This window comes from Pocillopora damicornis, chromosome 6 (genome assembly GCF_964200805.1).
Source record: "Pocillopora damicornis chromosome 6, jaPocDami1.2, whole genome shotgun sequence".
NCBI lineage: Eukaryota > Metazoa > Cnidaria > Anthozoa > Scleractinia > Pocilloporidae > Pocillopora > Pocillopora damicornis.
Genome location: NC_142675.1, coordinates 11,398,456 through 11,424,033, shown reverse-complemented (window position 1 = coordinate 11,424,033; position 25,578 = coordinate 11,398,456). Strand labels below are relative to the sequence as shown.

The 25,578-nt window shown below is 37.4% G+C and overlaps 2 protein-coding genes and 1 long non-coding RNA gene across 3 annotated transcripts; all 3 read right to left on the bottom strand.

Moving 5' to 3' along the window:
* Positions 1–3,229: 3,229 nt before the first annotated feature.
* Positions 3,230–5,154, bottom strand: LOC149043954 (uncharacterized). The gene is made up of 3 exons (XR_016187524.1): positions 4,916–5,154; positions 4,213–4,312; positions 3,230–3,397 (listed from the first exon to the last, which is right to left on the bottom strand). It is a non-coding gene; the product is annotated as an uncharacterized LOC149043954 (long non-coding RNA).
* A 2,298-nt stretch (positions 5,155–7,452) lies between these two features.
* Positions 7,453–13,752, bottom strand: LOC149043953 (tyrosine-protein kinase SRK3-like). The gene is made up of 9 exons (XM_089209079.1): positions 13,117–13,752; positions 11,951–12,061; positions 11,653–11,843; positions 11,379–11,501; positions 11,072–11,142; positions 10,828–10,868; positions 10,545–10,641; positions 9,696–9,795; positions 7,453–9,209 (listed from the first exon to the last, which is right to left on the bottom strand). Exons 1-9 carry the CDS (start codon positions 13,613–13,615, stop codon positions 9,144–9,146), a joined length of 1,299 nt encoding a protein of 432 aa, XP_089065205.1. The 5' UTR covers positions 13,616–13,752; the 3' UTR covers positions 7,453–9,143.
* Positions 13,753–16,251: 2,499 nt separating this feature from the next.
* On the bottom strand, positions 16,252–24,577 carry LOC149043952 (uncharacterized). The gene is made up of 7 exons (XM_089209963.1): positions 24,508–24,577; positions 22,598–22,674; positions 21,643–21,898; positions 18,349–18,446; positions 17,927–17,991; positions 17,633–17,832; positions 16,252–16,505 (listed from the first exon to the last, which is right to left on the bottom strand). Exons 1-7 carry the CDS (start codon positions 24,575–24,577, stop codon positions 16,252–16,254), a joined length of 1,020 nt encoding a protein of 339 aa, XP_089066089.1.
* Positions 24,578–25,578: the final 1,001 nt, after the last annotated feature.

Sequence of the window (25,578 nt, the reverse complement as noted above, 5' to 3'; positions counted from 1 at the left end):
TACCGTAAGTTAATAAAATATTGACAATTATTTACTTGAGACCTGCTCCTCTTCTAAGTTTCTTAAAGTACAGGAATATCGACATGTGTTGTTTCAGGAAATATTGAATTCACTCTCTAGCAGCCAAGCTGTGAATGGTGTATACAAGTATCCTAATACACAGTGCAAGAATGAAAACCAAGGGCAAGGAGTTAGTTAAGATTATCGATATATGCGACAGTTGTGCACACGAAATTTTTCCAGTTGCAGTAAATATCAATATCTGCCGGAACAACACAGTTGAAACTTTAGTGAGGTTAGACAAAAAATATAAAGTAGTATATCAATCGAAAGCTATACAGTTAATAGGTAATAAGAGAGTGTTAACAAAAGAAGTACAATGGTTTTAAAACCCTTTATATCTAGTGATAGTCAAAAACTTACTAACATAAAATGCGGTTGCTGGCGCATATGTAATCAGCCGGACTACACTGTTATAACAATAATTAACAGACTGCAAATGCAGGACTTGCTTTATTTGCTGCCAGATATGAAAAAATAAAACACAATCAGGGATAAAAATTGGTACCATATTCCCCTACCACATGCAGCGGCTCAAACTCTGGGGGTTAACAGTGTAAATTACTGTCTAAAATTGTGATCAATACATTTTGAAAGATTGAGTATTGAGTACTGAGTTAAATACAGTACAACCATTGATGCTTGTGAAAAACCTTTACAACAATCATGCAAGAATCAGGGCTTCAATACATATATGTAACTAACTGTAAACAGTATTTTGCTAACCTCCATTTTTACAAAATTGTTGTCTTGAAGTAACACGTAGTAACATACCACTAGATAATTTAACAACATTGGTTTACTAACGCCCTAGTAACAGATAATGATATTACCATTTCTAAATTGGAGGGGGGGGGTTTCATTGTAAGGAAGCTTGAAAGTATCTACAGACTGTTTTTCTCCACAAATTTCATCATGGATATTGCAGTATACACATGCATTAAGTTATTATTAAAGCTGACTTTCTTTACTCATGTAAAGTAACAGATGATTAAAAACTAAATGGAATCAATTTTGTTAAATTTAAGAAATTTTCAAAGTTTCAGTGCAAAATAAAGATTTCATTATAATCCATCATTATCTTAAATTGCTTCAAACATGATGTAAGATGAAATTTGGGAGTTGTATGTCAGGCAAACTTTTGAAACATAATTTTCCCTTCAAACAGACATCACCAGGATTTGGAAACACAAAATAATAATAGGCATGCCTATCTATAATCATGAACAATTAACTATCTTTTACAAAAACATTTACTACTACACTTAAACAATTACAGTTATAGAGTGTCTTACTCTTATTTTTCCCTAACATACAATTTAATGCAAGCATGTTCCTGGCAATAATTTTTTTTTTCAGTAAATCCTTGTCTTTGGCTGGAAAAGTACACTTCACAGACAGAATTAGATTCTATGATATGACAAAATTTTTGCAAACTGATGATTTAAACCAGATTGAAAAGCCATAAAATTGCACCTTCCAATGCATCCAAGACTGCTTCATAGCAATAGATAAACACCAACCCTTAACTCACTCATGTAGTCTCATCTCAGTATGAATCTTGTCAACTTAACTCTTACCTGACATGAATCCCAGGTTTTAGAATCAAATAAAAGAAGGATTTTCTCAAACCTCATCAAATATTAGAAAGTGGAAAATGACAGTTGATTTATTGTGTCCCCTTTGGATCTGATTTTCTTGATGTTTAATAGCCATATCTTGTAAAAACATAAAAATCCAAAGCAAATCTTAAAAATATATGACATCTGAAGAATTATAAAAGCTACATGTACAGTGAAGAAAATGTCACTGTTCACACTGCACACAAGCATTTTCAAAAATAGCTGACTGCCAGTCCCAAACTGGCTTAAAGTTCTTATCTCAACACCAGGAGAGAAGCACTGGAAGGCATAACTTGGTTTAATCTTAGTGTTTTCCCCTTGATTGATGTGATCTTTTTCCTTCCATGTGAAAAAGTTCAGTGCCTTAACACTTTTAAACTTAATGATTCTTAGCTTTAATTTTTTTGTGGTTATTAGTGTTACTGTTGCTTTTATCAATTTGTGACTGAAGTAAGAAACTGAATGAGAAAATGCAGTAGTAAACAGCCATCTAATAATTTTTGCTTGTCACTGCAACATCCATGATGATGAAATTTTTATTAACATTAATTTTAGAGTAGGTAATTGAACTCCACAATCACAAGAGAAATACTTCAGACAAAACTTGATACACACATTAGTTTTTGAGTTCATACTCTGGACTTTGAAGGGAACTATGGATTACAGTAACAGTTGTTATAATACAACTCAGGTAGCATATTGTACAGTTATACATCTATATATATATATATACAATATCAATATGAAATATCTAAACACCTCAAAGTCATTTACATGCTACAAGCTTTAGATCTGTGTCACCAAGATAAATTATTACTGACATTTATTAACCCTTAAACTCCCAAGATCTCATTTGTAATTCTCCTTACTGTCTGCCATACAGTTCTTGTGATGTTAGTTTGGAGAATTTGATATTGGATAAATTTATAATCCTCTAACTGATATTTTTCTTTATTCTCATCACTTGTTTGCCTGATATTCTATTGATATTGTAAGGAGAAATTCTGTCTTGGTCACTCATGGGAGTAAAAGGGTCAAACAAGCTGGTGGTTAAAAATAATTAAGCTACCACATTCCTTTCTGAATCATGATGATATTATTTCCGCCTTGAATATTCAATGTTGCTTTCTGTGAATGCAACAAAGACTGCAAATTGAAACATATGCCAATCAAAAAATACCATCAATGAAAAAACCCATTATAGGCATCTATTTGAAGCATTGTTGCAATGAATAATAAATATGGATGTCAACCTTAGAAATTGTAAAACTTAAGCTGTCTGATGGTGTTTTGCATCAAATCAATATTTTACCTCAAACATACCATTTTAAAACTTTGTTGGGCTAATTCACACAAAGTCATGAGCATGATACTCACCAGCAGATACATAATCCTTTTGCATATTTTTGCACTAATCTGAAAATGCAGAGACAAAAATCAACCTCAGTTGAAATAACATTCATAGAACATTTTGTATATTTTTGCACTCTGTAGTCAGGTATTTAATTTTGCCAACACAAAACAAACAGAGCATTTGTTACATATACAACATACATGTACAATGCATTCTACTTCTATTCCCTGAAGCTGTGTTAAGCAGACACGTGAAGCAGTGTGTCCATTAAACAAGTACCTCCATAAATGTACTTCCAGATCATTCAAATGTATATGAAATGTTGGTTGTGTGTTACTGCACATCAAAACTGTTGTAAGCACTGGAATTTTTTTAAAATAATATGTGTCAGTGACATCTACATATGTACAAGTCTAAACAAGGAAATTGTTGCATTAAAGACATCATGAATATAAAAAGTTATTAATAAAATGTATGGATTAGTATGTGGTCAGCTATAGTTTGCTTTTTCTGACTTTGCTCTCTGTACCATGTCCTGACTGGCCTAGCTTGAAGAAATATTCAAGTCTAAAGTATTGTCCAGTGTAGCACACTAGAATTCATGCTCATTCAGGATGATAGAATTAACCATAACTAAACCAAGAATTACAATCAAACTTAACTGGAAATATTGTGATCTTTCTTTATAAATCTTGTTGTTTGACATATAAATGACACAGATGATAAGTCATGAAATCAAGATAAATTATTTGCATATTACAGCCAGTGCACATGCAACATGCAACATGCAAACGCTGTGATAGAGTGAAATCAACTACAAGACTGTATGACTTGAGCTAGAGAGTTAGTTTGTATGCTCAAATGTTGACATCTCAAATCTACAAAGTGTGTGAACTGACTTCTACACATAGAAATGTTTATAACATTTGTCGCGTTCCCAGCACGGCAGACACGGGGTGCAGCGTAATTGGGTCTACCAGGTCAACCACAGTGAAGTACAGAATGGACAGCAGACTCTTACACACGTTTATTGGACTAAATCATGTAATCAGGCTAGGTGACTTGTTACAACACTTGCAGTGAAAACTAAAAGGAATGCACGATCTGTCTAAGCTAAGGAAATGAGCTACACCACAAATCTGACAACAGAAAACACAACTAATGATTGTGACTTACGTCTGATCTTGGCTCCAGGGATGAACTCCAAGTTGTAAAAAAAAAAATTCTGAAAGACTCCTATAAAACTCCTCTTTACTCCAGGGACAACTCCTTAAAACTAAAATGTTCGCGTGAAAAAAGGCCTAATATACTTCTATGATGTAAAGGAAACTAAACTGAAATAACTCTTCGTGTGGCTAGCCAAAGGATATTTTATAATCACACAATCAAAACGAAACAAGGCTAAATTTTAAGAAAACAAAAGGTCATATAATGTTCAAAAGCATTCTTTGTACAGCGACGTGACAACATTTGCGAACTGACTTCTACTCATTTGGGAACTGACTAGAGACGCTTGCAAAACAACCGTCAGCGAAATGACCAACATTCGCATGGAAATGTACATCTTCACTAAAGCCTTTCACCCCTATGAGTGACTATATATAGCATCTAATTTTTCCCTGCAACATCATCCCTGGATCAAACTTTATGATGAGGAGAATAAAGGAAATGATCACCAACTTACGAAGTTCTTGATTGTTAAACAAACAAAAGAACAGTAGGGAGAATATGTCTGGTGATGTTTGGGTGTAAAGGATTAAATTTTAAGTGCAGGCTGGCATTCACAGAGACATATTCATCTAGGTAAAAATCAAAACAATGAATGAAGAGATTCATAAAATTCACATTTACATGACCTTGTCATTTTAAGTCTACTCACCTGAATCATGTTCCCATTGCTCACTCTGGAGAGAGAACACATTGCTACTCTCATATTCAGGCATATCACTTTGATCTTTGTGCGATAAATGTAAACATAACATTGCATTACTTCCAGGAAATTTAGGGAGCAACAGTCTAGTGTAAACGTACAGATTTTACCAACATAATAAAAGCAGATGTAGATGGAAATGAGATGTCACTGTTGAACAACGATATTTGAGAAACAACGGCCTAATTTCAGCGTGACAGACTGGTGACGAAACTCCAACACCGAAGCGAGGCTCCGAGGAATACGGCGCGAATAATGAAAACAAACACACCACCGCAAACACTGCGAGGAAAGCCATCTGCGTTTGATAAATCGGGAATTCTCGGCGTTTTTTGGGGTCCATTACAGTTTATTTTTGCGTGTACCGTGGTCAAGTATTGTGCTATTGCTCTTTGTCGTAGTAGGAGTAAGAAAAGACCGGATCTCAGTTATTTTTGCTTTCCTACAAGGCCCAATGAGCGTAAGTAGTGAGAAGTTTTCTATAAGCGAGCAGATAAAAATTCAAGACACTCGGCGATCCAAGAATCTGTTCATTACATTTTAAGGAAAGTGACATCGAGATTTCAATTTCTGGTTGAAAAAGTGTACGTTCTGACTGCTATCCGACTATCTTTGACCCAAAGAAATCTACGAACACTGTTAGTTCGCGTTCGAAGCGTCTTGCCGATAGGAAGAGACAGTGTGATGAGCAACCGCAAGCCAAGAAAGTTTGTCCCAGAAAGCTCGATGTTGAGGACTCCATAGAGACTTACGTGGACTTTAGTGCTGATACGACTTCAGTAAACCATGATCACTCGCACTTTTGCAGCCAGGAACAGGCAACACCGAAAAGTAACACGAATGGTTCTGATACTACGCTTCCGAAAGGTAAATGTTCTACGCCATGAGGAACTGGTCCAGAACATGTCCATCTTTGAACAGTTTATAACCCGTAAGGCTTTTAAAAGATTTTAAGGTTCCTTCAGAGTACTCGTCAGTCTTTCCCAGAAGATAGTTGCATACATCTGGAGAGGTGAACTCTGGAAATATTGTGAGGTTCCTACTACAGTTCGATTTCAATATGGATGCTGGGTCTGGTAAGACACCCTCGTCTGTGGCAAGTAATTTGGCCATGATAAGATTTTCATTTTCACTTTCCTCTTCAGACACTTTCGCGAGCTTCACTGAATGAGAATTAAACGGTTGCTCAACCAACTCGGCCTTTCTTTTACACTTTCCTTCTCAGGATGTTTGTGGCGGCCGACAAAAGCGAAGCACATTTTCAATGACAATTAGACGCATATTTGCGTTCACTAGGGCTTTCTGTTGGAAAGAAACTTTGTTTTTTTCTTTGTGCCTACATGGGCTTTTTGTTGGAAAGAAACTTTGTTTTTTTCTTTGTGCCTACATGGGCCTAAGTTCTTGTGCAATTATTGATTTATCCTGTAATTGTTTTCTGTCTTGCTATGCCAGAGATGAAGGTTTCTCACAGATGTATACAGAGAGCTGAAAACAGCTTTTGTCATGTAGTGTAAAGACCTTTTTCTGGGGTGGGGTGGGGGGAGTTAGTGCCATACATTAATGGCTATTTCTTCAATAAATGTAACTCGACATTATTTCCATTCTTTTTCCTTTTTTGAGTTTTGACTTGTAGTGGGCTGAGCCATTTGCCAAATAGGCTGTCTTCTTATGTTTTATTTTTCTTGGTTAACAAAAGATTCCAGGCTGAGAAAGCTTTTAATTATAAAAAAACCCCAAGTTTTAGGGTGATGGCTATTAACCCATGCAAGAAAACCAATTACTTATTTTTTTAAATACCAAAAGAAAACAAAAAGTCACTACCAAAGCTTATTAGCAGATGAACTATTAATTTTATGGGGTTGTTAGAGTGGTTCTCAGGAACCTGTGAAGTATACACCAGCATATTTTGTACTATTACCCTCCAATTGATTTGTTTCCATTTGGAGTTAGCAAAGAGAGTATAAAGCTACAGCACAACTTAGATTAAAGTTTGTGATTTCATTCACACTGTTTTGAGAAACCATCCTATTTTCAATATTCTCTATTTGTACTCCTCTCACTTCAAATATATCACTGTTGTGTATACTCTGAAAATAATGCACTTGGCTATCAAGGGACAATACTTCGAGAAGAACACATGTGCCTTGCGGCTGTCCTCAACCATACAAATCTCTAGAGAATATTTTAATTATTTATTATATAAAACAAATAGATTCCAAGTTCCCGTGTGTCTGTTCAGTAATAGATCACAGATGACGTCAAAAGGTGGTAAGAACAAAAAAGTGGCATACGGGGCGCAGCCGAGTGTATCACTGATATTCTTACCACATTTTGACGTCCTCTGTGATCTATTACTGAACAGACGCACGGTAACTTGGAATCTATTTGTTTTATATAATAAAGAATTATAAAAAGTTTTAATGATGACGTCATCTAAACGTTTGTCCTCCAATAGATTATAAGTGAGAACCAATTATATAAATTGCACTGTATAAAAGGCATTTGTTAGTTTTAATTGGCTTATTTCTTGCATTTGTAGTAAATCGGAAATCTTCTTAGAAAGTAACCCCAAGAATGGAGAGCGCACTAATTTGCGGAATACCTGACACGACAGGAAGCCCGAAAATGAAATTTTACAAAACCTTAAAGCTTACACATGACTGAAATTGCTGTTTTGCCTCAAGATTACCTGTTTAAACCTGTTACTTTTTAAATTGTTTGCGTTTCATGATTGTCCTCTGGCTTGCGGTACCTCTTGTGTTTCCCTTAAGGTGTCCAGTATAGGGCAGTTTTTGCTATGGAGACTTCAGGGAAGGTGACGTGTCCAATCCACCTTCAGCATCTCCTCATCAGGATGGTAACCATTGGTTCAAGTCTACACCGTTCAAAGAGATCTTTATTTAAGATGATATTGGGCCCGAAAAGGCGTAGGCCCTTGGTCTGAAATGTGGAGAGTTTTGATAAATCCTTCTCCGTCAAGCGCCAACGTTCTGAGCCGTACAGGAAGGTTGTCAGGTCGTAACTGTGATAAAGTTTCAGCTTAGTGCGAGTACTGTAAATAGAGGAGCGCCATACCTTAATCATTGTTTTGAGTGAGTTTCTGACCTTGTTAAGACGGCTCTGGATGTCCAGGTCAGTTCTTTTATCTCTTCCGATGATGCTGCCGAGATTGGTGAATATGTCGGTGTAAGGAAGTTCTTCGTGATCAATCTGGACTGGGCGTGTGTTGATAGTATTCAGCGCCATAATTTCGATCTTCTTGCTGCTAATGTTGAGGCCAACTTGCTTTGCAAAGGTGTAAGTCCAGGTCTTTCAAGTAGGAGAAGGGTTTCCATCTTATGCCCCTGAACTGATCCTTAGTGGTGCGTCGCATGATCCAGTCCACAACAAAATTGAAAGGCAATGTGGACATGATACACCCCAGTATGACACCTTCACCAACACAGCAGGTAAAGATGTCTTAGAAGCTTTTAATGATCTCTACAAGGTGGAAAGGTGCTCCACATCAAAGATATGTACCCTTAACTAAATAGTGTCACCTTGAAATTTGTGACTTCTACATCTATTACTGATATATATAAGACATTGACTTATATTTGGTCTACCTTATTTTTATTGCACCGGAAAAATTTTCGCTTCAGTTATAAGCAAATTAAGCTTGGCAACACTCGCGTGGACTGTTTTCCATGTGAGGTACTTTGGTGTACGAGCTGATAAACGGAATTAACTGAACAATTCAGAACACTAAAAAATGCAATATTCGGAGCCGAGAATTTCATAATAAACTATTCACATGGGCAAAAAATACATTCGTGCTAACATGGCTACAAAATTTATCGCGCCTTATAGGTTATTTATTGGAAAAACAATCATTTTTTTGACGCATTTTACACAAAAATAGGTACTTAGTCTGAAAAAACAAAATTTATAACACTGATGAAAAAATCATGGGTAGCCACTTTGATATACTTGTGTAGAGAATTGTTTGTCTTTTCAAGACTAAAAGTAAAAAAAAATACATATAAAAATATTTGAAAGCTATACTTTGCCTCGCGTCGCTGTTATTTTTTGTTTCTGTACTTGCTTAATTAACACATGAAAGACTAAAACCTCATCCAAAAAAGCTTATAATCTCAGATTTATCAATCCATCCTGTGCTCCATGAGGATGCAATCGCTTACTCGGCAAGATCGTCAACATTAACATAGAGTCGATCATCGTAATTTTCTAAATTTATCAGGCCCTGAAAAAAAAAGAAAAAAACAGTCAAGTATTTAGAGTGTTGCATACTCTCTTAAGCTTGCAATAAAGCTTTTTCTTTTTTTCCTCCCACAAGAGTGTATTAATGGTGAAATCATATTTAAAAATAGGTGAACTGGACGTTCAAAGGAGCACACTTGTACTACCTGAATACGACTTCGTATTTACGTTAGGTTTTTCGCCGATGGACTCAGAGAATTTCATGAAATACACAATCAATCCCATTTCCGTGTCTTCAAAACAACTTTAGAACTAATGTAAGAACAATCGATGGAATTCCGATATGTCATTTTTACCTCAGAATTTAGTTAAAGAAGCTTCCAAACTCCTGTAATTTTCTAAAGAACTGTGGCAATACACAAGATTTGCCAACTAGAGGTTAACGATACTCTTAATGTGTATCTTGTATGTGCGAGAGCAAACTACGATCAAAGTTTAGAAATTCCCTTTGAAAAATCTACAACTCTACCTTATGGTGGTCTTCCATTTCTTTCAGTGTGTTCCTCATATCCTCAAAAGATGGTCTCAAGTTAGGGTCGTGTTTCCAACAGTTTGTCATTAAGTCATACCTAACAATAACGTCAAGAATATCTCAGCATCTTATTGGTGGCATCAGTAAGGGCGTTATTAGGTCTAAAAAGGTTGTGATTTTTCCATAAAGGTATAGTAGGACCATTTGGTCCTTTTCTTACTAATCACAACAAATTGCAATTTCCTTTATTGTGATTGGTTTTATAAACTCCTATTTTCCATTTATTCATTTGCAAAGTAGTTATCAGCAATTATGTTATCTTAAAACATTCATCGGACATTCAAAGTTGTATTTTAAAATCAACCAATCACAAACTTGGTTTCAATCACCATAGAAACAATGTACAGACTCCTAAATTTGGGCTTTCTCCCAAATGGCGAATGTTTATGTTTGAATTGTGGACAATTTCGGAGCGACATTAAACAATTCACGCCTCCTTTGTCAGTTTTTTAATTCAGAAATTGTAATTTTTATGATCAATTGATAATAAGACTTCGTGTCGTCCAATTCGGTCTGTAATCATATCCGTAGTAGAGGAACTGGACTCCCGCTATCACACGCAAGAATACAGACCGATTCGAATCCACACGGTCTCTTTACCATTACTAATCACAAGATACAAACTCGTATTATTCCAACATTTCCCGTTGGTGGACTGGCTCAACAGGTAAAGCCAGTTAAATTTTGACTACAGCCAAAAATTCTCAAGACCCTAATTTCAAAAAACTATTTTAAGAGAAAAGGTGTCGTAAGAGAAGCAACAACAAGGACAAACTTTTTTCATACATCTTATTATCCACGTGTTGTGGTCTAGGCATTCTATGTCCCGCTTCTAGCGATGTTAAAATTTGTCTTCCATCCATCTTTGGATACGGCGAGCCACCTGAAATAGAGAAGCTACTCAAAATACACCTTACAAAAATGTTCTAACATTTGTAAATATAGCTTTACATTAAACATCCTGCACCATTGCTCATCTTTTTCCCAGCTGAGCCTACCGACTTCTTGGCGGGTCAACACGAGTTTTAAGGCTAAAATTAGTGGTCTGTCCATCAGTTCTTTAACTTACCAATCGTAAAAATCTCATAGAGGAGAACTCCGTAGCTCCACCTGTAGAACAAACGGCATAAATTTAGAGAAATAATCGTTCTTGTCTTTGGAAACAATTTTAACATCCTCTGTAAGCCGTTGTGGGAAGCGCACTCATATGATCTGATCCCGGGCCGGTACTTACGGAAGAAAGCCATTAATTTTTCCCAGAGGCTATTCCCATTAAACTTAAAAAATAATGTTTATGTGGTCCTTGTACTCACACGTCACTTTTGGTAGAATATTTCCCGTAAAGCAGCGCCTCAAAAGCTGTCCACTTCAGAGGGATACGTCCCTTGATGAAAAGCATATTGAACTGATCGGCAAAAGTGCAGAAAAGAGCAAGAATGAAAGTCTTTGCGTGTAGTAGACTGATCACACATCCCTACCTTGGTTGACATATTCTAGCGGTAATATGATATGTTGGAGAACAGCAAACAGAGCTAGTGATTAACTGCAAATCTAAAATACAGACAAACACTCTCCCTAGCTAATTTCGACACCAACTTTTGGCTCAAAATAGTTAAGTACCTTTGACCTCATTTGATAAATGTTATCACCTAGGACATCTCTGGCCATACCAAAGTCTGTCACTTTACACGTTTCCCCCGCTCCAACGAACACATTACGAGCTGCAAGGTCTCGATGGATAATCTACGACAAATAAAATCAAATCTTTAATGTTGAAACGAATTAAGGGGGATCCAGAAGAATTTAATGAAAAGAAAAAAGTCGGGACCAATGTCCGATTTCAGCAACATGTGTCAAAGTAACATTTCAGTAAGAAGATAACGTTCCTGCTTACTGGTATCGATGACAAATACGACATTCCATCGGCAACTTGCCACGCAAACTTCATAAGCTGCTCTGTCGTCAGATTTGTTTGTGGTTTGATATCCGGGTCTTCGAAGTAAGTATCATTCAATCCACGGCTCTTTCTGAGGTATCCCAATAAATCTCCATAGGGAATGTATTCAATCAACACCATCAATGGCTCTGTAGTGCATGAGAAACATGAAATATGTTTATACTATGCAAGAGATCTGCTGGAAAATGATGAAAATAATTGTTTGGGCTTTTAAAGTATATTTTTCCACATTTACCAGATTTCGTGACACATCCCAGAAGTTCAGTGACATGAGGATGAGCATCGAGTTCCTTCATCAATCGAAGTTCGGACATCAAGTCCTTCCTGTCCAACTCAGAAGCGTCATCTGCAAGACGATCACCCAACAGCTGTTACCTTTACAAACAACAGCAGTAGCTGAACTCAAGAGGATGTCAGTTGACGTTCTCTTGCTGAATCGAATTAAGTCGCAAATTTCCCTTCTGACTCTGAGCTCTGTTTTGCTTGGTGATTGAACATCTTATTCAAAATCATAAGGTCGTGAAATAGTCATAATGTTATGAAATATCTTAAACAAGTTTATCTTTGGGGCTCACGTGTAAAGCTCAATGAGACCGACCTAATTGAGACCATAACACTTCGTTTACACTCTACAAGTAAATATAATTTTAAACACAGTTCTCAGTCGACATATACAATGACAAAACCCTTCATTCCACTGCTGTACCAGTATCACCATGCTTTAACGATACTTAATTTAATAAAAATAAGACTTCTGCAAAGCAATTGCTGAGCGGCATACTCTCAGCAGAAACATGGATTTTTCTTTTCCCACTGACGTTTCATGTCGAAAGGGACGACCCTTATGTCAATTTGAATTCGGAAAAAGCAGTTTTTGAGGTTTGCTACCTTTGAATAGAGGGAGGGAGGAGAGTTGATTGTTGACAATAATTTACTTTTTTACTTAAAAACGTTTGTGTCGATAAGTTCTTGCGGAAAAAAAGTAGTTCTTCCGATTAACTTGGAGGAAAATTTTACGACTTCTGATATCAGAGGGTGCTGAACCAGCTGACAACGAACGTTCAAGTTTCATGTTGAGGCCACGTGAGACGCTTGTCGTGTTTCGAGTACACAGGACTGGTCAACTCATTCATGGTTAATACCTGGTTTCAAATTGTCTCACGACCCTGATCTATTAACTGAGGTCACGTTTAGTTGAATACTGATTGAAGAATAGATATACTACTAAACGAACCTTCCCCTCCATATTTAGGGAGAGAGACTGGGCTTGCTTTGCTACCGTCAGGATCGAGAAGAAGGCGGAATTTTTTGATGCTACCTGCTTGAGGTTACGTCTTTCGAGGGGAGTGTTAACTTCGAAATTTCACTGAAACACATCTAATTATTTGAAGTACTTGATACCTTTCAACATCTTAACAACCACAAGCGTCTTCTTTGGTCTGCCCTGAAGGCCTATGACTGTTGCCCTGGCAACCTGACTAAAAGCCCCTTCACCAACGACCTTTTCTATCGTCACAAGCTTTGCGGGAATCTCCCAACAGCGTGGTGATGAATATAGGGAGGCGTATTCAGTGACAGACTGGCCCGGTTGTGGACAGGTCGCCCGCCCTGCATCTGTCATGGAAGGTGACCGATTCCGCTCATCCAATGCCAGATACTGCTGGCTTTGAGAAGCTTCCGCTATTTCAAGTCCAGTCTTTTGAGTTTGACCAACGACTTTTTCTATAGTAACGAGCTCTGAAGGAATCTTCGAAAAACGTGGTGATGGATATAGAGAGGTGTTTTCAGTGACAGACTGGCTTGGTTGTGAAGAGTTCGCCAACCCTGAATCTTTCATGGAAGGTGACCGATTCCGCTCATCCAATGCCAAGCACTTCTGGCTTTGAGAAGCTTCCGTCATTTCAAGTCCAGTCTTTTGAGTTTGAAAAAATAAACGCAATCATTAACTAGAGCTACAGCGGAAAGTCTCAAATCTTCCATTTTTTTCTTTTTTTTCATTTCGTTGTTCTTTTATACAGTTTTCATGCGAAAATGTTGCATAACATTATAACTATAATTCCACTTTCTTTTAGCGTATGATCCGGAAATTTATAACCACTTAAGACACTTTCTTCCCTTTTTTTATAGAAGCTATTACTAAGAGGCGTGCAGGGTTAATAATAAAAAAAAGAATATATGCTAGCTCGTATCAAATTTTTCATTTTTTTTCAGCTTTTTCCCAGCGGAATTTCATAACTACTTATGACACTATTTTCCATTCTTTGGAGTTATTACTGAAAGTGCGCCAGTTGAAAATTTAAAAAATAGAGAAAAGGTGCTTGCACGTACTAAACTTTAATTTTTATTCGGCTGTTTCCTACAGATTACACTAATGATTGTTCAGATTTGCAGGGTGTTGAGCTTCGTCTCTGCCATCAGTTGTGCAATGTACCTTAGAGGCATCTTAAAAGAATATTAATGCCATTATGGCTTCGCAGAGCGAGGGTGGTACAGATGTGAACAAGGAATAACTGAAGACTAAAAGACAAACCGCGCTGGTTATAAATAATTTTATCAAATGCAAACGACATTGTCAACACTGTACAGTTTTTATCCAAAGACACAAAACGTATCGCGCTTAAAAGAGAATGAAGCTCCAGTGGTGTTATTAAAAGTGCTTTTGGATAGTAATTTCGCAATTGAGACAGAATGATATAAACTTAGATCACCAATATCTGTCAAAGTACATACATGTAATTCACCAGCCTTAGACAATCCGTTTCGGGAAAAAAAGGCAGAGGGCACAGGTTTTCCCAATACGGACCGAACAAGGCTTTAAACAATTTTGTTCTTAAACCTATGGGTGCCTGTAATTAAGGCAAGATCCTCCATAAATTGAATAATTTTTTAGCGAGTAGAAAGTAGAGAAAACAAATGAAAGATTTAGGCTTCACCGAAACATTTTTATTTGCGTTATGATAACGGTGATTTAAAAGACTTCTATGCAAACTTCAGAACGGTAATCCAAGCAACCAGATTGATTTGAGAAAGAGCGAGTAAATTATAATTAATCAACTTACGGCTTGAGATCGTGACCGAAGTCTGCGCTTGAAAATGCTGCCTAGCCGGTGAGGCAACGTATATTTGTGAAAAAATTTGCAACGAAACTAGGAATGCACTCTGCGATCCATAAAAGGGTTACTGTGCCCATTGGCAGGAGTAGGAAAATCCGGACTGCGCTAAGAACCAATCAGATTGAAGGATTCGTTACCGTGCCCTCTTGGAAAAAACAACGATATACTGTATTGCACCAGAAAAAGGTTAAAAGTTAAAATCTTCAAGCGACTTACAACGACTTATCCTATTTCTTCAGTTGCTTTTCTGATTTTCCTAAAAGTTAAAGAAAAATATCATATTTTCTCTCTAATCAAAATTCTATCGGATGAAACACGTTGACAATTTTTTCGGCTGGAAAGCACACCTCTGGGTACTCCATGAGTATTAGTTATGAATTGATTGAATTGAAATGATTAGTTACAGCATGTCACATTTTGCGCTACTGTATTGGCGCAAAAAAGGTATCATAAACATTAGGAGCTAGGCATCTGCGCCTTTCCTTTGATGGACAAACTCTAAGAAAAGATAATTATGTCTGGATAGCCCACACTCGTGAGCAGTTTTAAAGTCATCACGTTAAGGATGCTTTGTGAAACTGACTTTAGATGACCCTCTTGCTCTGAGCATAATTATCATAATCCATGCTAACATTAGGCAAGTTCACAGTTGTACACAGTTAGCAACAAAACATGAAATTCGACGATAATTCATCGTTCTAGAAATCTCACCTTTCTCTTTTTCCTGATTCCAAAACAGAAAAAAAACAGAAAAAAAAGTATGAAAAACATGAAAAACCAGCTCGAAAAGTATGTGAAGAGAAAGTAATAAAATAGTACAAAGGAAATGCAGAATGATGTCTTCTGACATTTATCTCATTTTATACATGGACAATTTAAGCAGAAAGCGGTCATTAGGTCTAGGGCTATAATTGAATTATTAAAATGATAGAGACTCGATCAAATGAGGGCATATAATCACGGTCGTGAATATTTGGATATGTCTGTATTTCATGAACGCAACAGATCATACAGGAGATCTGCCGTGTTCACCTAACCTCACCCAAACACTCAGAGGCTTTAAGACTCGGGTTTGCCTACCACGTTACTGTCGTTGAATTTTTTTTTTACAGTTTGTGAATCTCAAATCACATCTTTTGGTATTCACGTTCGGTGCGCGTGATTTCACAATATCAGCTAATCCAACTTCCACAGACTTAGACCCTGACAATGAAAATTGACGCGGACACTTTTACGTACTCTTGTTTTCAATGTTTTCCGCAGTAGTATTGAGTTGTTTTTTTTTCCTCAATGTTCTTTCTTTGCGCAGGAATTTCAGGTTTTTTAAATTTAATAAGTTTGTAATCGATCTAATAATTTCGTTACATCTTTTATTACGAAGTTAGACAAACACATCTTTTTACCTCTTAAAAACAGGGATTTGTTAGAACTGTTTCGAAATCTCCAAACTTGCCTTGTTTTTAAATGAGGCTACAAACAACACAAACTTCTTTGTTGCCTGATACCACGCAATTTTTCTTGTGTTCCAAAGCAGGCATTTTAAAATACTACTCTTACCATTTGAGTTCTTGCTGCTACGCTTTCTTAACTTCCTTGCGAAAAAGACGAATATTCCTGCAGCAACCGCCAGTGCTGCAATTGATCCAACCACCACACCAACAGTAATCCCTAGGGCACCTTGAAAAAACAAGACAAACAACATATGAATATATGCCTCCACAAACAATATGTTTGCAATTCTCCACTTAGCCAGTTTAGTCTTGATGCCTTTCTCTACGCATACAAGTTTTTATCTAATTCGCGTAAAATTACTTAAAAGCCTAATAAAATGTAATGTTGATACCTACAGGAAGAAGTCCAACTAAGTATGAGAACTAGATTACAGTTATTCCACCAGTACCCTTTCCTTACTTATTCTTTATGACGTTTCAAAAATAATTGGAATTACGAGCCAGCAAAATGAAATTTGTTAGGTTTACACTGAACTACAGTCGATGGGAGCATTTTTCATTACTTTTCGTGGTTACTTTACAATTATTGAGGAAGTCTTTATGCAGTACATACGTGTACGTACGAGCACCTTATCAATCATTTCTCAATCATATCAGTGCCGAATTTTTTGTGAGAACTAAAAATAAAGTAAGTGAATGTTGGATCCTGATTTCAAATGCTTTGCTTTCTTTCCTAGTTTGTTGCTCTTGTGATGTAAGTTTTTTTTGTATTCTGCCAAAATAAGAGCAACGATTCATTACTTTACAAAATTCATGTAAGGGTCTGAATAAAGAACCGAGACAAGCAGGAATCAATGCTAACCACATCGGGCAGAAGGCTTATCGTTCCCGCGACATTTGCTTGCGGTAGCAAAAAAATATCATAGATATGTAAAAGTACCACTGAAAAATACACGAGTTGATTTTTTATTGGATGAGATCTTGTGCCCTAGCTCATTAGTTGGTGGAGTTAAGAAAGAAAGGCCTTGCAAGTTATTGTTTGCGCCATTGTTCTGTTTGTTTGTTATTTCATACTTCACCTATCCTATCACCCTACAGCCCTTATCTTTTGCGGTGTCATGCAGAATGAGACACTAGACTACATACGTATGATGTTTTAACAAATCAATACAACAAAGTACGCTAACGTGGATACCATTTACATAGGAAGAATGTTCCAAATGCTGAATACACTCGTAATTAAATTCCACTCCAATTAACCACTTCACTGAAGAACATATGAGGGATAAACAATCCTGTGAAATCTTGCTACTAATCAACTACAGTGTATGTATCAAAAGACTTAAAACTTACTGTCAGCAGTAAGCGTTACTGTGCCTGCTTCTGTAGTTCCAGTGTCGAAATCAGCTTGCGATCTTGTCCTTTTTGTTGCACTCACATTGAAGCCTCCAAGCTTTCCATCTTTGGCAGCATTACGAAGTACTGCAATAACATCTTGCTCTTTTGTTTTGGAATTAAATTTAAGTGCTAGGTTAATAGTTGTTCTTCCACACCTTATTAAGAGAAAATATGAGGATTAAAATAAAGAAGAGGACCTTAGAATCCAGAAAATTATAATTCATTTGCTAATCCAGGCAGTTTACAAACCTAATGCCACTTTTCAACTGCACACTTCTGAGACCTGCAAAACTCCCAGGAAAAGCCTCTTCCATCTGTTGATGGAAACAACAGCAAACTGAACATGAAATCGAAAAGCACCTTTAAAGATCCCCGCACAATCAGGTAAACATATCAATGTTTACAAAATAAAAATGATGGTTTATTTTCAATTTGTAATTAATAACGTCTTTCAAACACCACATCAGAGCATGCATCCGAAAGCACCGCACAGACTCACTCGGAATGTTTGAGTTTATTCAAATAAGTTTCTTTTTCAATTGTGGTTAACTGTAATTGAAAAACAACCGAAGCTATAATTGCAATTGCATGGATTGCATGTAATATACCGCAACTGCAGAAATATTAGTAATTTAGATATAAATAGCTAGATAAAACAAAAAAATGGTTACCACTTTTTTTAGCCTCGTCACTAATGAGGATTGGTTGAATTTTCCATTAGTACAACCTTCATTGGTAAAGACCATGGTTATGTTAATTACTGGAACGACTGGATGTAAAGTAAAAAACATTACAATTACAATGATAGACAAATGAACGTAGACTTGTTGATATTTTGATAACTTCTTTGCATATCATGATCAATATTTCTTTCCAGCATATAAGCAAATACCATTATCTAAAATGTAAACAGGGACCAAGGGGTGACCGCTTTCACGAAGTGGTTCGAAAATCTAACAGGTTATCCATTAAAAGTTTCAAGTGATTATGGTCTCAGTATGTTGGAATTGGTATCAAGAGTAGCATGCCATTTCAGTTTTCAATAAGCTTTTACATAATTTTCATAATTTCCTGACAAGAGAGGTCTTTTGGTTAGTTAATTTATTTCTGGCATTTACACGCATGATACATGTAGGTTAGTTTATTATAATAACAGTTATTATGTCGCTGGCAGAGCCCGTGGGCAATAAAAAGCGAATCCCGTTTTCTCATTAGCTACCCGAACGGGCTCAGGATTAACCGCTTTTTTTGCTTCAGCAAAAGAAAAGGAAGGGCGTGAAGCAAATATTCTTGGACAATGTTGGCGATGAAGTCGTAAAACGCGGCTGAAAGGAGTCAATACTCGGTCCACGATAACGCGAAATTGAACACGGCCAATATGATAACCTTGGCACTATTCATCGCCAGAGGCTTGGTTACCAAAACAACTCTTTTTGTCTTCACTCCTAATGACTCTCAGTTCACAGTTCACACTGTCTACCATCTCCACTCGATTCGAAGGCTGAGGAGAGAAAATATGTTTCTAATGTCCTAAAGGCAAATGGCTATACCAAAACTTTTCTCCGTAACTGCTAAATGCCAGTTACAACTAGCAGCACTCCTGACTGAGAGCTTTTTGCGTTAAATGAAAGTGAAATCTCGGAACAAACGAGCCGGCAAATAACAACAGGAGAACTAAATAAAGATTAAAAACATGCCGAGCGCCGTAATTTACATTATGATAACGTGAGCAGAGACGAAAATCCTCAAAGAGAAAACAATATGGACAATCCGAGTTTTTAAGGTTTTCACGCTCAGTTAGATTGCAAGCTCGGCCGCACTTTGAGTGAACAACTAAGAGCTTGCTCTGATATCCTTTCCGATGGTTTGAGTGGAAGGCCACATCACTCACAGCAGGCAAGTGTTACGGCACTGTCATCCCAATAAATCTTTATGTTCTTGTGAGTTTGTTTTTCATTCATAAAACACACGCCTTGCACTTGTTTTTATGAGCCACAATTCGGCCGGATTTCAGTGAACATTTCACTTCCAGATTTTGTATTAGAGACTAGAAAAACTTTAGGCAAACGTGTTCAATTCGACCAGCCGAACTATGTCAATTGTAAATTATTGCAGATTGTGAACTTCGATGGTTTGTGGACTAAAGTGCAATTTCGGAACAAGCGAGCCGGCATGTAGCCACAGAAGAACCAAACAAAGATTTGAAAACATGCAAGGTGCCGTAATTCACGTTATTAAAACGTAGGCAGAGACGAAAACCCTCAAAGGAAAAACAAAATAGGCAGTCCGAGTTTTAAAGATTTTCACGCCCAGTTAGATTGCAAGCTTACGTACGGTAATAAATATCAAACACAGCTAACACTCGTGTAGTATATAAAGTTTTGTGTTCAAAAACAAAACAGAAAAAAACAGAAATTATGAAAAATATAACCAAACTGGCATAACTGTTAAAATTCATACTAATCATGACAGTGTCAGAGCGAATATGATCATGGTGAGGTCCATCGCGGCTCGCTCATCATGGTGATCTCCGGTCATCGCAGTAAAGCAAGCCTCAGAAACTACATAGGCCGCATAGAAAAAATAAGAGCTTGCTCTGATATCCTTTCAAATGCGTTGAGTGGAAAGTCACATCAGTCATTGGGCCGAGTTTTGCGGTGCTGTCATCCCAAGCGATCTTCATGTTCCGGTGAATTCGGCTGTCGTTCATTCGTAAAACACTCGCCTTGAACAGTTTATTTTCTTTCTTGTCATGTGAAAAACCTCGCGTGTTTTTATGAGCCTTAATTTGGCTGAAATTCACTGAACATTTCATTTTAAGATTCTTTATTAGAGACTTAAAAACTTCAGGCAAAAGTGTTAAATTCGACCAGCCCAACTATTTCAGTTTGTAAACTATCGCAGAATGTGAACTTTGATGGTTTTTGAACGTTGGTAGTTTGACACTTTTGACAGCTTTAGTCTTGTATAGCTAATCAGATTATTTGAACTATTCTAACAGAGATTCTGATCGGCTTATTGTAGCGTACTTTATGAGAGTATAGAGCACGCTGACGGCACTATTGTTCGCTTTGGAAAGAAAGTTTGTTTTGAAAATTGAAAGTAATGCGTAGGGAATTTAACGGATTCTTTATTATAAAACAAATAGAGAAGCCTTGACTGTGCTCTGTTCTGTTGTAAAGCACTTAGGAGGCGCTTAGCGCACTCAAGAAGTGGGGAGAAACACCCGTCTAGGTACGTTTCTCCCCACACTTCTTTCGTGCTTCAGCCGCCTCCTGCGTGCTTAACAACAGGACAGAGCACAGTCAAAGCTTCCCTACTCGTTAATCATTCAGGTTTTTTTTTTGATGTAACCCCTAACCTGCGGTTCTCAGACCTAAATCTCTAAGACCTGAAAACAAAGACCCTAAAATACTCTTACTCTTGCATATCTAAAAAATAGAAATGAAGAATAAACCAATACAAAGTAACAAATTGGAGGGGCAGGGTTTAAGAATTAGAAGATCTGTATTTTTTATGAATTCGACGATTTGTATTTTTCTTCGTAGACCATGTCGAAATTTAACGTGTCTGCTCTAAAAATAAATCGATTCGGTGACGATTTGTGATCAGAGAATTTGAACGTAACGGGCCAATAGATAAATACATCCATCTGCGAAAAATACGAAGACGAAGCAAAACGAAAAGGTACTTAGCCAAAAGGGGTTCTTTGTTCTTAGGTCTTCGCTTTCGGGTCATACATCCTAGGCCACTTATCTACGTCCACCGATTGACTTATGTGAACATACGAAGTATGGCTACACAGTCCAATTTCATGAAAGTTATGCATCGAACCTTTAATAAGCTTCCTATCAAATATGAACAAACGGGGTTGTAATTTAGATATTGAACCATTTAAATGATTAAATATTTACTTTGGACTTAAAGCTTCTGAGGCAAAGCCAGGTTTCAAGTGCACTACTAACCTTTGCATGTGAAAGAGTCTGAAGATCCACGCGTCAACTCATAACCATTACTGCAAAGGCAGGCTGAGTTACCTGTAATGTTCCACTCCCCATTACTAAGGCACACGCCAAACAACGTTTTGGTCACTTCAATATCGAGTCGTGTAGCATCCTTGATGTTAATAAAGTCTGTTATTAACCAGTTCTCTGGTATCTCATATTTGTTAGAAGCGTCACAGACTGAGTAATATGGCGATACATTTGAAGGATGTGTCCACTGCAAGAGAATAAAAAAAAATTTCTGATCAATCATGAACTAGTAAAATATTTACTCCAAAAGAGATGGTCTATGCAAAACATGCACGTACTGAAGGTACGCTTTACTAGGAATATCTGCACATATACTAGGCAACTATGGAGCATTATGAGATGGGCTAATACTTTAACTGTGTTCAACATGAATCAATAATTCTAGAATAACAAAGTCTAATTATCTAATAATATACTTTAACTGTTTTCAACGCAAATCAAGAATTCTACAATAATCCAATCTACTTCAAATGCAGCGAATGTGCTTGTTCATGCAATATTTACCACATAAGATATGCCTTATCTTAACAAGAATACAGTACATGCCTGGACCAAATCGTGGGAAATTATCCTTGGTTTGAGTAACGAAGAGACTTGAGATGCAAAAGTTTTAGATCACTTACTGTTCATGAACTGTGTATGCGTTAGTCTCTCTGGGCTTATGTTTTCTCCCTAAAGATCTTCCTACCCACATTAACTTGGATTTCAAACGCCCATGGCTTGCTTCCTTTGCCAGTTTTTTTAACTACTACCTTGATTTCCTTGATAAGTGGGAATTACTGTTACAAAACATGTATACATGTGCCTAATAGTGATAAAGTTAATGTTTAATAGTACACGGAAGAGAGGTTTTTATGACATGGGCTACTAAAATCAAGTAACTCACCCCTCTTCCTTCTGTACTTTCGTGTACGATATACCAGTACCAAGGAACTGGTTCAGCTGGTCTCTCAATAAGAGTTTCTGCAGAGGAATGTTATAAAATATTTTACAATAAAGTTGTGATATAGTGTGCGCTGTCATTGCTTGAAATAGCGTGCTTTATCAGAGTAAAAAAAAAAACGGAGCTGAGCTAATGCTGTCACGCCATCTGCCAATCTCTAAAATATCCATTCGTCGGCCAGGACTCCTCTCTAGCTTCTTTTCGTTAATTGAAAGTAAAAATTTCGGAATAAGCGAGCCAGCAAGTAGCAACAGAGAAACCAAACAAAGATTTGAAAACGTGCCAAACCCCGTAATTTATGTTCTTATAACGTGAACAAAGACGAAAATCCTGAAAGAGAAATGGATAGTCCGTGGAAAGTCTGTGGAAAGATGAAAACGTCTGTATTTTTCAAATGAAAAAGGGAAAGCCCTCTTACATTTTCTCATCAGCAAATTGCTATTTTTAAAGCACTCTCGTGAGGTTACAATTAATGCGAGACCCCGGTAGAGGACAATTATGAAACGTGAATATCAAAGGAGAATTTAAAACAAAAAAACAGGCTAACACGAGTTGAAAGTTATTTTTCTTTTTAACTTTCTACGCTTATCAAAGGAAGAGGAAACGGTAGAGAAAAAACAATGGAGCAAGCAGTCAAACCTGGCAACTTCAAGAGAAGATATAAGAGAGACCCATTCCATTTTGGCGTATTGTTTTACTGAATTACTGTTCTTATCGACCTGTGTTGTCTCACCTCAATGTCGTTTACTCCGTGTTTTCCAAGTTTGGCTCATTCTCCCAAACCGAAAATGTTAGTGACGCTCAATAGAATATAATTCCAACTGATACTGGCTTCATACACTACATCTAAAGAAGATCTTCAGATGTAGTGTATCTTCGAAAATCCGTTCAAAACGTCAGGAACACCGACGACAGTCCTCAGCTGCTTGAGAATACAGCTGATTAGCATGCGTTTATCAGACCTTGTCAACATCCTCCCCTCCGCTGACTAGCATGCGTGTACCAGACCTTGTCAACCCCCTCCCCCCCCCCCTTACTACTCCCCCGGACTGGTCCGTGAAATGAACACTACGACAACGAGTGAGGTGAGGGGCTGGTAAATAAACTAACAAGAGCCCCGCTTTACACTTGGCTAAATGTATATATTACGTGACCGGAACTGTATTTCTTTTTGACATAAATCACTTGGCGGATATCCAGTTGAAGTTGTTTTGAAGCTCAACACATAACAGCCTAGAAATATGTGGTCTGTATCCAGACATATGAATCATGAGAAGTAGAGATAGGTCATTCACGTTGATCCTTCGATCTCATTAAACTCCAAATTCGCATGATATTTAAATTCCCCGAATCTATGCTGAGATAGGGTTGAAGTATCAGCCGAAACGCCCCTTAAAGATCGAGTTTTTCGTCAAAGCCCATTCTCTAGAGTGTACATGTTAAACTCTCAGCCTCGAGCGAGGTATCAACAGTTATAGCATCGGTTCATGGGAGGCTCTCTACCCTCGCCCTCGAGTCATAAACGGAGAGAAGAAATGTAATCGCCTTCAATAGCATTCTACTTCTATCATTTAACACGGGTAGCCTAGTTAACGCTCAAAAAGTGTGGCACAGAGAAGTTCGCACTAATGTTAAGTAAGAAGTAATTGTCGTAACACCCCGCGGGAGCACAGTCGCGCAAAAATATATAATCATGTTTTTATGAATTTTGTTTGGCTCCGCAGTTTGAATCGCTTTCGCACCAGAGTCGTGTAGCGCGGCAGAACTTGTCGAACTTAACTGCTTGCTGAACGTAATTAAAAGGTTAACTCTGGGACTGAAATATCTCTCTGTCGTCCAATGCGAACTCTTACCTGCTTCTCCTGATACTCCGCGCAAAATAGCAATTAGCCAAAGAACTAAAGTAGCACGAAATAACTTCATTATTAAGGATTAAGGAGAAAAGTATAAATTTCATTTTCGATCAATAGCAGATTTTTTTTTTTTGGGGGGGGGGGGGAGTAGATGGATTGGTCTGAAACTGAAGCCACAGAACTGGGTGGAGCCAGGCGATGTGTGCACGCTGGTTACTTTGCATCATGGCCGTAAAAGAAAAGTAAAATATTTGCATCCTGTGGCAGTCGAGTGAACATCTTCTGAGGCAGCTAGAATAGCGCGCATACGTGGAATGTAATGAAAATTGACTGTTTGTTGCCGATCCTTCGAAAGTTAAAAAGTGTTGACGGGGCTACGCGACTCCAGACGTTCCTTCGTGACAAATTCATTCCTAGGAGAAACCTGACGAGATTCAGATAGAATCCAAATTGTAGTCTTGCTGAGACACCAGCTGTAAAAATATCAAAGTCAGAAATTACGTTCCTAGACGAAAGATATTCAACTGGGAATCGACCCTCAACGTGTTAGCGCACCACAAAGAGAGAAAGACCTTCTAATACACGAATTTTTATTCGTTTCATCCATCAGGCGCAAATAAAGAATTCGTAAAAGGAGAAGCGCTGCACCTCTTGAAAACGAATTCGTCACTCTCCACCTTTTATAAAAAGTGTATAGAGTTTCAAAGTACGCTTTAAGAATGGAGGATACCCAAATGACGGTTTTGAGGAGTATAACTCAGAAGCCATTTCTGCCGAAGAGACAGGTTAACAGCACAAAGAAATGTTTCTTTTCTCTTGCACAATCTCATCCGGCTTTCCCTTCATAAGGAACATACAGATGAGGAGATATCACCTTAAAACGTACTGCACAAAAGAGAATTATTCGAAAGTTCGGACATGACGCGCGCTGTCATTGATTGAAAGCGCGTGCTCTATCATAAGGTAAAACATAGAGCTGAGCTAAAGCTGTCATGCCACCTGTCAAATTGTTCTACGTCTGACCATTTCCCGGACTTCTCTCAAGCTTTGTTTTTTTCGTTAAACGTTTAA

Bases quoted from the DNA above. Each gene is read 5' to 3' on its own strand.
- LOC149043953 (XM_089209079.1), bottom strand. From the start codon at position 13,615: ATGACGGAAGCTTCTCAAAGCCAGAAGTGCTTGGCATTGGATGAGCGG. The intron at 11,844-11,950 runs GTAAATGTGGAA...CATGCACTACAG, and splicing joins GGGATGTGTCACGAAATCTG to AGCCATTGATGGTGTTGATT. The intron at 10,642-10,827 runs GTAAGTTAAAGA...TCTCTATTTCAG, and splicing joins CTATGAGATTTTTACGATTG to GTGGCTCGCCGTATCCAAAG.
- LOC149043952 (XM_089209963.1), bottom strand. From the start codon at position 24,577: ATGAAGTTATTTCGTGCTACTTTAGTTCTTTGGCTAATTGCTATTTTG. The intron at 22,675-24,507 runs GTAAGAGTTCGC...ATTCCTCTGCAG, and splicing joins CGGAGTATCAGGAGAAGCAG to AAACTCTTATTGAGAGACCA. The intron at 16,506-17,632 runs GTAAGTTTTAAG...TGTTTTTTCAAG, and splicing joins AGTAACGCTTACTGCTGACA to GTGCCCTAGGGATTACTGTT.